General features: G+C 45.7%; 1 protein-coding gene across 1 annotated transcript; it reads left to right on the forward strand.

Annotated features, from left to right (window-relative positions):
* The first annotated feature begins 4,785 nt into the window (after positions 1–4,785).
* LYSMD4 (LysM domain containing 4) lies at positions 4,786–8,687 on the forward strand. The gene is made up of 2 exons (XM_012804446.2): positions 4,786–5,180; positions 7,147–8,687. Exons 1-2 carry the CDS (start codon positions 4,899–4,901, stop codon positions 7,753–7,755), a joined length of 891 nt encoding a protein of 296 aa, XP_012659900.1. The 5' UTR covers positions 4,786–4,898; the 3' UTR covers positions 7,756–8,687.
* The last annotated feature ends 915 nt before the right edge of the window (positions 8,688–9,602 follow it).

Here is a 9,602-nt window from a genome sequence, read left to right on the forward strand (position 1 = left end):
ACACCCCTGCATTCAGGCCCCCGACCCCTCCCCCTGCTGTGAATACCATGAGTGGTTTCTTGGTTAGCTCCTGACTGCTACAGAGACCCTTGAGGCTGGCCACCAGGCAAGGGTGAGAAACAGCCCCCCAGTCAATGGCGGGGCTTCACTCAGGTTAGTCAAATATACACTCAAATTAATTAAATAAGCATTGTGTTAAGCCCCTTCTGTGCTCTAAGCAGTGAAGATAACAAGCTATTTTCAATCTGGTACCAAACAAGTCCTATATGTTTATTAGTGAGTTACATAGCATATCTCCAAGAAGGCTGGGGTACTTGATGAGGTATATAGGACCTTCGTCTCATGGCAACAGCTCAGCATTAGGGTATTCTGGGGTCTCCCTGTCCAAGAAGGAGTCCATTTAGTAAGCACAGGGGCTTAAGATTATATTTTTGTTTACAATAATAAACAGAACTGCTTATCTTCAGTGGTCTGTTGGAACTAAATACTTGTTAGCCAAAATTGGGTTAGGCTTCTGTCCTTCCCCCAGGTCTCCGAATAACTTTTGACCCACCCTTAGCCTGAGAGGTAGAAGATTCCCTAATCAGTAGAAAGATCAGATAGTAATTTGATCCACTACCCTTTCATCCCCCTTCTCACATCACAGTTCTTTCAAACTTCCTTAACGTGTCTGGAGAAAAGAAAAATTCTCTCTAACTCTTGAGATGGTTATAGAGCTTACAGTCAGAGCATTCTCTCCATCACAGCAGTCCCTTCCCCCTCCCCCAGCACTGTGCAATAATCCTTTAGAAAAAAGTCTATCCCTAAGTCTGGATTTGCTTTTTATTGGACATTCTGGATGAATGAAACAACTATAACTAACCAGAGAGTGGCTATAATAATGCAGCCTTACAAATTCTGTTCTGACTTCTCTTGCCATTAATCACTCTTTGAAATGCTGGCTCTTGGACTTGCCAAACCCATCAGACCATGGCCAGATGCCTTGGGCCAGAAGTACAGCTGGTGGGTGACAGCTGGTCCTATGGAATAGATTTGGATTTTGGTGCTGCCACATCTCTGTATCTCAGGTCAGGTCACAGAATCTCTCTCCTGTTGAGCCAATATTAAGTGGTCACAACTAGGTACTAGCACTGGGCTGGGCACTGGAAGTTGAATGGAGAATGAAACAGGTTATAGCTGGTGGCAGGAGAAGCTTGGCAATAAGATAAGTAAATAAGTTGGGAAGGACTAAAAAGGAATCATGTTCTGACAGAGCACAGAGCCTGTGCCTACACATAAGGGGTGGACCTTAACTTCTATAACCATGAGAAGGCAACTTATCTGAGGCCTAAAAGTCAGAAGGTCCAGCCATGCCAGCAGCTGAGAGGACATTCCTGGTAAAGGGAGAAGCAAATGTGAAGGATCAGAGGTGGGAGATCAGGGTGTCTAAAGGCCAGAAAGAAGTCAGTGTGCATAAAAGGAAAAATTAAGAATTTGAGACTTAGGGCTGGGTGTGGTGGCTCACGCCTATAATCCCAACACTTTGGGAGGCCAAGGCAGACGGATTGCTTGAGTTCATGAGTTCATGACCCTGTCTCTAAAAAAATAGCAGGGCATTGTGGCAGGTGCCTGTAGTCCCAGCTACAGGAGGCTGAGGCAAGAGGATTACTCCAGCCCAAGAGTTTGAGGTTGCTGTTAGCTATAACACCGTGCCACTCTACCAGGGGCAAGACAGTGAGACTGTCTAAAAAAAAAAAAAAAAAATTTTTTTTTGAGACTTACTCTAAGTGAGATGGAAAATGATGGAAAGTTTCTGAGATCTTGTTTTGATTTGTTTGTTGTTTAATTTGATTGCTAGTGGGCTTTAATTCCGCCTCCCTTGACCATCTGAATATTTCAATGAATTACCTGCTCATGCTGTCTACCCATTGATCTACTGGGGTTTTAGGATATTTCTTACTCATTTAATGAGTTCTCTGTCAATTAAGGATCTTAATTAATTCTTTATCCTGTTACATTTATTTTCCCCTGATTATCTGCTTTTTAGTTTTGGTTTTCCTTTTCAAGGAGAAGTTTTCAACATTTGTGCCTTAGTGTGTGATAATTCTTCTATCACTATTAATTCATTTTTTAAATATCACTTTTTGAATCATTTTAAAATCTTTTTATCACTTTATATCATTTTAAATATCACTTTTATCCTTTATCAAATGTCTACCACTGGATATTTAATATATGTGGACACATATTTTAATCATGTTGTATCACTTTAAATATCACTTTTATCATTTATCAAATGTCCACCAATGGATACATATTACTTACCTATTTTTTTTGGTACGTGTCGTAGGGGTCAATTTTCTACATTCGTGAATTTTTCTTGCTTATTCTCTCGTGGGTGGGGCAGGGCAAACTCCTGCTCAGGTTTGGCCCTCAAAGACTCAGGATGCCAGACCCCGCAGAAAGACTCCCTTACCCATGTGGGTCCAGACAGAGGGGCCCCTTCTCCACGGGAGGTCTCGGGGGCCACCCACTTTACTGGGAATCCATCCTTGAGCCACACTTCACTACACACAGGCGGGGTCAAGGGCTCTTATTGGTGAGAAAGCTGAGGCTCAGCAGACAGCCCTGAACCTCAGCAGACTGCCGAGCAGACAGTAAGGAAAGAGTTAAAGTTTTCCCGTCGCGAGTCCACGAGAAATCCACCACCAAGGCCCGCAGGCCGGCGCAGCTCTGGTAGACCCAAGAGGGAAGGCGGGACGAGGGTCAAGTCCGGGAGCTGAGCCCCGCCCTCATAGGGGCCCCGCCAGTCCCGCGCTGAACTTTTCTCTCCGCTTGGTCTTTCTGTCGCCCGCCCGCCGTTGATTTCATTGGCTGCTTCTCAGGCCCCGCCCACCGGAGCTGCTGACTTCCGCAGCCAATCGACAGAAGTGGTGGCCTTGGCGGCGGGTTGCGGCGGAGCCTGGGTGCTGAGGTACCGGGGCCTGCAGGAGGGAGCCGCGGTCCCGACCGGGGTCTCCTGGCGGCGCGGGGGCCTGGTCTCGCTCCACGGCCCGGGGGCGGGCCTCCAGTCGAGTCCTGGACTCCTAGGCGACCCTCGTGCAGCTGGAGGGGCGCTGAGCACGACTGTCGGGGGCTGACCCTAGTTGCAGGGGCTGGAGCTCAGAGGTCGGGGGTCGTGCCTTTGTGGAATTTTGAGATTCCGCCAGTGGAAGCCTAGTGGAAGTCGGCCGCTCCCCGACTTCTTGTTGGCGTTTCTTTCGGCGGCCGCCCCTTTCTCGGAAGGGCTCCGAGGGACGTGGGCCTGAGAGCGGCTGGAGCCCCTTGCACGACCTAAGCTCGGACCCGAAAGCTGGGCCCGACCTGGGGCTGCCGCCGAGGTTCCGCCGGTGACCCTCCGCCACCCGAAGGGAGACAGGCGGGGTGGACCCGGCTCGGAGGTCCGAGTGTCGGGACGGTGGCTCCCGAGGGCCTAGGCTGGGCGCGGCTCGCGCCGGCGCCACGGGCTGTCACCGAATGGGCCGCTCCCCTGTGGTTGTCTTCCTTAGGTTTGAGATTTCATTTCTGGAATCTCATCTGGACAGTTGGAGAAGGGAAAGGGTATTGTGGCTTTGGCCATTTGGCTCAAGGTGCAAGGTAATGGCTGCAAAGTAACCTGTAAGGAAACTGGAAGAATTTCTCAGTTTGACAGGCATTTCCCCGCCTGACATGCCCCCCACAACTTTGTCAAGCTGTGTCAGAATAAGAGCATTTGAGTCTTACAGTTCTAAGCTCTTAAGTACCCTTCTTAGTGAAGATACTTTGAAATGCAAAGTATTGAATGAGAACTCCTTGTGTTAATACAAAGGTTCTGAGTTTAAGTTTCTTGGTACAAGGAAACCGGGAACAGTCCTTACTTTTCATTGCAAGGATCTTAACCACTACTTTACTACTCTGAGACCCAAAATAGAAATTGTTTCTTACACATGTGAATGTGGGGGGGACACAGCTATGAATGAGGGGTAAGGGGAGAAGAAATAGGATTTTTTTTTTTTTTTGAGACAGAGTCTCACTATGTCCCCCTTGGTAAATTGTGGTGGAGTCACAGCTCACAGCAACCTCAAACTCCTGGGCTTAAGAGATTCCCTTGCCTCAGCCTCCCAAGTAGCTGGGATTACAGGCACCCACCACAGTGCCTGGCTATTTTTTTCTTGTTGCAGTTGTCCTTGTTTAGCTGGCCTGTGCTGGATTCGAACCTGTTAGCCTGGATATATGTGGCTGGCACCTTAGCCACTAAGCTATGGGCGGCACCAGAAATGGGATTTTTTTTTTTTTTTGAGACAGAATCTCAAGCTGTTGCTCAGGGTAGAGTGCAATGACATCATAGCTGACAGCAACCTGCAACTCTTGGGCTCAAGTGATCCTCTTGCCTCAGTTTTCCTATTTTTCATAGAGACGAGGGTCTCGCTTTTTGCTCAGACTGGTCTCAAACGTGTGAGCTCAAACCATCTACCTTCCTCAACCTCCCAAAATGCAAGGATTATAGGCATGAGCCACCACACATGGCCAGAAATGGGATTCTTTTGTTTTCTGAACAAACAGTATGCAATTAGAACAAAAGGACATGTTGCCTATCTCCTTCCGTCTTAGCCAGCATGAGCTGTATTCTTTTTTTGTACTGATATTTGTTTAGGATTTGCAATGATTAGGAAAAGGAATATCCTCTAATAAAACATTTCTCTCTCTCTCTCTTTTTTTTTTTTCTTTTTGCAGTTTTGGCCAGGACTGGGGTTTAAACCCGCCACCTCCGGTATATGGGGCCAGCGCCCCACTCCTTGAGCCACAGGTGCTGCCCAAGACATTTCTCTTTAATGAGGCCATAAAGGGGCAACTGTGCCTTATGTGGAATTGACCCTGGGGTTTGGTTTTTAGTTAAGAAAATGAGGCAGATGGAAGCATTAACCAAGACCTTCCAAGGCCCAGCTGTTGTCTGCAAGACTCCAACTAGCCATGTTTACATGTTTAAGAATGGCAGTGGGGACTCCGGGGACTCCTCTGAGGAAGAGGTGCACCCTGTGGTTCTGAGACCCAGGGGCAAGGAACGCCAGAAGAGCGGTACCCACCATCCTCACCAGCTGGGAGCAGGCGAAGTGGTGCTACTGCAGCGGGACTTGGCCCAGGGGGACAGCCTCAACAAGCTGGCTCTGCAGTATGGCTGCAAAGTAAGACACCCCTCCACTGCTCTGCAGAGTGGGAGGCCCCACTGCCCTTCCTGCCCTGGAAAGGGAGGCCTGTGGTAGCAGTAGAGGACTCCTCTCCTTAGCCGCAGGTGGAAGGCCCATGGCAGGACCTGTAGGTGCATTTCCCTCCCTGCAGAGTACCTCTACTCTTCCTCATTTCTCCACACTGAAATTCTAAAACCCCTTCTTTTTTCTTTTGAGCACATTTTATTTTAGATCTCATAGGGACAGTGATACCAGGCAGATTTACCCAAGATTTCTTTGGCATGCTAGTGTCTCTTGTTCCTTTTATTTTTCTGAAACTTTTCTTGGTAGCAGCTTATCTAGTAACTAGGAGATTTACCTTCTTTAGAACTGCATGACCTAGCTTTTGTGTGCTGTATCTCTATATAACCCTGTTTTTCTCTTTAATTATGTTTTTAGCATTCAGAGTGATTAAGAATGACAAAGTAAGTAGGAAAGTATTTATAGAATTGCTACATTTTCTCCTAGATCAAAATTATTTGTCATTTTGCTAACACTGTGCTACAGATTTCTATGGGCTTCTCTAAGGCACAATGTAAGCTATTTAATAAGAAAATCCTTTTCTTCCTTAAAGTATCTGTTATTTATCTACCAAGGTCCAAATAGCTAAGGACAGCATGTGAGGTATTGCAGTCTTTGCCAGGGAAATATATAGGTTTCCAAGAACACATAGTGGTCTTTAAATTATATTGACATTTATATTTGACTCTTATAATCAGCACTCTAGACAGAGCGTATGGTTTATAGAACATTGGCTGCAAATGTCTTGCCTCACAAAGACCAGAATAGATGGTATAGGCTTCATGAAATGGATAATACCATATAGAATACATAATACCTCTGATAAGTGATCAGTGTTCCTATTTGAAGTAAATAAATTTTCTCTAAATTTATTAGGGGCGAAGACTCTCATGCATTATTTTGAGGACACAATAAATTAAAAATGTCCCCTATCTCATTTGAATTAGGTAATTAAAGCAGCTGCTAAATATTTAAAATAGTGGAAATTATTGATTACAATGAGGCTCTTTTTAAAGGTTTGTGGCTGTAGTTATTTTCCAGTTTAAGTGTACTTTCAAGTTAAAACATTAGAGTCCATCTCTGATATTTTTGGAAAGTTTTCAAACATTAGCTGGAGAGAGATTTACCTTTTAACTTACATTTCCCCCATGTTTTAAATTTTCATGTTTGATTATAGAGGAGTTTGCCATGAACTTTGTTACCTGGTAAGACTCATAGCAGTGTTTGTTTCTTCTGATGTTGAAATAGAAGATCTCAGCACATAGCTTCCAACTTGATTCTTGATTCCCCACGTGTTTCTAATGACTAAAAAGTGTTGTGAAATCTTCAAAGTAAACTAAGCACAGACTTTTATTTAAAAAGTAAGTTTATACATCTCACATGATGGGAAAGAAAATCCTGAGGGCACATTTCTCAAAACTTTTTACAGGCAAAGTAGATTCAGAATGTGTCAACAGAGCCGGTTGAGGCTTTTCATTTGGCAAATGCTAATGTCTACCCACTACTTATTTTGGTTCTGGTAGGAGAGGGAAGCTGGGCAGATGGGGGCACTATTTCCTCTAAAGTTAAAAGAAGTAAAAGGGCTACAAGTGTTTATTTTAGTGCCATGATTGTGTCTTACCTAGAAGCATTTGTTGCAGCCACACTTTAAACAGTTAAAAATAAATCTATTTGCCAAAGCTGATCTTATATTATTCAAACCTGTAAATCTATAGGAAATTTTGATTATTAAACTACATATCTTTAGCCTAAACTAATTCTGTGTGTAGATGCAATTTTCCAGTCTTTGTCAGATTCTTAAAAGTGAGCTTGGATCATCACCCAGAAAAGTTAAGAGCCACTTTCTGGATACTAATTTTAAGGAGCTTTATATATCTTAGGATTGTCTTCCTGGCTTTCCCAGGTTGCAGATATCAAGAAAGTCAACAACTTCATCAGAGAACAGGACTTATTTGCTTTGAAATCTATTAAGATTCCAGTGAAAAACCATGGAATCCTAACAGAGACCCACAAAGAATTGAAACCCCTCCCGAACCCATCTTCAGAAACCAAAGTGATCATGGAACTGCCCGATCCAGACAGAGAAGCTGCAGACTTTGATGCCCAACCCAAGCGACTGACAGATTTCTTTAAAGGAATTGACCAGAACATTGAGCGTGCAGTGCAGTCAGAAATGTTTTTGCAAGAAAGTTGCTACGTGGAGACCTCTGATCTGCTGCTGCTCCCACCTCCTGCAAAGACACGGATAAGTGGTGCAGATTGTGGAATTCAGTGGTGGAATGCTGTTTTCATCATGCTCCTAATTGGGGTTGTTTTGCCAGTCTTTTATTTAATTTATTTTAAAATACAAGCTACTAGTGAGACCCCTAGTAACTTGAACACAACTTTTGTCCCCAATGGCTCGATGGCAGTGGGTACAATTCAAGGGCAAGCCCCCAGACTAGTGATTCCAGTGCCAACTGTCACCTCTTCAGACATCCAGTTCAGTCAGACCACTCACACAGGGAACTAAGCTGTTGTTTTTCAAGAATCAGCCCAGTTTTAGCAGTTGGTTCTTGTGTATGTCAGCTGTCATCAGCCTTCTAAAGCTGCTAGATTTCATTTACTGGGACAGATGGACATGTCGCAGAAGTCACCACAGTGTCTCAATCACATGGGCCCTGGAGAGGGGCCTCTCCTAATGCAAGGCTGCATGACCTAAAACACCAGGCCCTCAGCCAGGAAGGTGCAGCAAGAGCCATTTACATGTAACACGGGGCTGTTTCTTGAAGACTTAGTGGGCTGGCTGAGAGTGTCTTCATGGCATTCCTGTCTGGGCCCCCATGTTGGATGTGCTTTGGGGGAAGGGGTGGCCTCAGCCAAGGGACCTGTAGTGTGGGAGCCTCTGGGATAGGCATGGGGTGCCTGGCTATAGTAGTTTCCCACCTGCTTGAGGGGGGACTGGCTCTAGGAAGTAACGTGCTGTGTGTCCCTGGCAAAAGTGCTGTGGAATAGTCTTGGTGTTACCCTGTTTTAAAGAGTGACAAATTACAGTTGTAATGAGCCCTACCTCATATTTGCCTCATCAGCGTTTTTGAGACGATGCCATTTCTAGAACTGAAAAAGCCCAAATTCAAACTGCTGTACTATTAAAGGAGCAGCAGCTGTATTGTGCTTCGGAGCTGTGTGCAGCCATGTCTTAAGCTGAACAGCCAGGGCCATTGCCCAGTGCCACTCTAGGAGCCTTCCCAGGCTGTGGACACCTGCATTCTCCAAGTCTGCATTCTTGGAAAGAGCTCTTGCTGCCCAGCTCACTCTGCCATTGAGGGCCACAGGATTCTCTAACCTCTGCCACAGTGATTTCACCAGACACGGTATAGGTTCCCATGGGAAAAAATCACTTTGCCAGTCAAAGTATGAATGTCTATATCCTTTACTTTTCTCAAATGGAATAAAATCATTGCTTCTGTGAAGGAAATTTGACTCCGCATTTTTTGACTTAAGGATTAATAATTCAGAATTTAAAAGATGTGGAACAGGGTGGTGCCTATGGCTCAAAGGAGTAGGGTGCCAGCCCCATATGCCAGAGGTAGTGGGTTCAAACCCAGCCCCGGCCAAAAAAAAAGATGTGGAAGAGACATCCTTTATTGGAGAAGAGGGAGGTGGCTGTGTTGGGAGTGAAGCCTGTGCCTCCCTGCTGTGCCCTTGGCCCAACAGCCCAGGGCAGGTGCTGTCCCACAGTTATGGGACAGGGGCAGGACAGAAGTGGTAGCCAGTATCCTCAGGGTGATTAATCTGTATAAGCTTTAAGGTTTTATCAGGGATATGTAAAAAATACCACAAAGATTATTTTCTACATATTTTACATGCCTTTGGGGAGTTAATGTTTTAAAGAAAAGGATCTGTTACATCATCTTCAGTATTTTTGGTTGAACCATACACAGTGCTTAATGTTGAAGCCTACGGAATCATCATTGTCAGACCAATGATGCTCAGAGTTTGCTCTGGAAAGACAGGCTGCAGAGACTAAGTAAATGCTTCCAGGTCACCCAGAGCAGGAACTGCCCAGCAGGGGTGAGGAAGGTGTAACCTGGGAGCTGTAGCCTGGGGAGTAGCCAAGGCTTCCCCGCTGGCATTACAGCTGCAGCAAGATGGAGTGTGGTGGGGAGGGATGGGAGGAGACAGGCCCAGCAGAGGCTGGAGGCTGACTGAGCTCAGCTGCAGAAAGGCCTTGGCGCCTGTAGCTCAGTGTTTAAGGTGCCAGCCACATGCACCGGGGCTGGTGGAGTTTAAACCTGGCCTGGGCCTGCTAAACAACAATGACAACTACAACAAAAAGTAGCTGGGCATTGTGGTGGGCACCTGTAGTCCCAGCTACTT

This window comes from Otolemur garnettii, unplaced genomic scaffold (genome assembly GCF_000181295.1).
Source record: "Otolemur garnettii isolate 467f Iridium unplaced genomic scaffold, OtoGar3 scaffold00029, whole genome shotgun sequence".
In the NCBI taxonomy this organism is placed as follows: Eukaryota; Metazoa; Chordata; class Mammalia; order Primates; family Galagidae; genus Otolemur; species Otolemur garnettii.

Bases quoted from the DNA above. Each gene is read 5' to 3' on its own strand.
- LYSMD4 (XM_012804446.2), top strand. From the start codon at position 4,899: ATGAGGCAGATGGAAGCATTAACCAAGACCTTCCAAGGCCCAGCTGTT. The intron at 5,181-7,146 runs GTAAGACACCCC...TGGCTTTCCCAG, and splicing joins CTCTGCAGTATGGCTGCAAA to GTTGCAGATATCAAGAAAGT.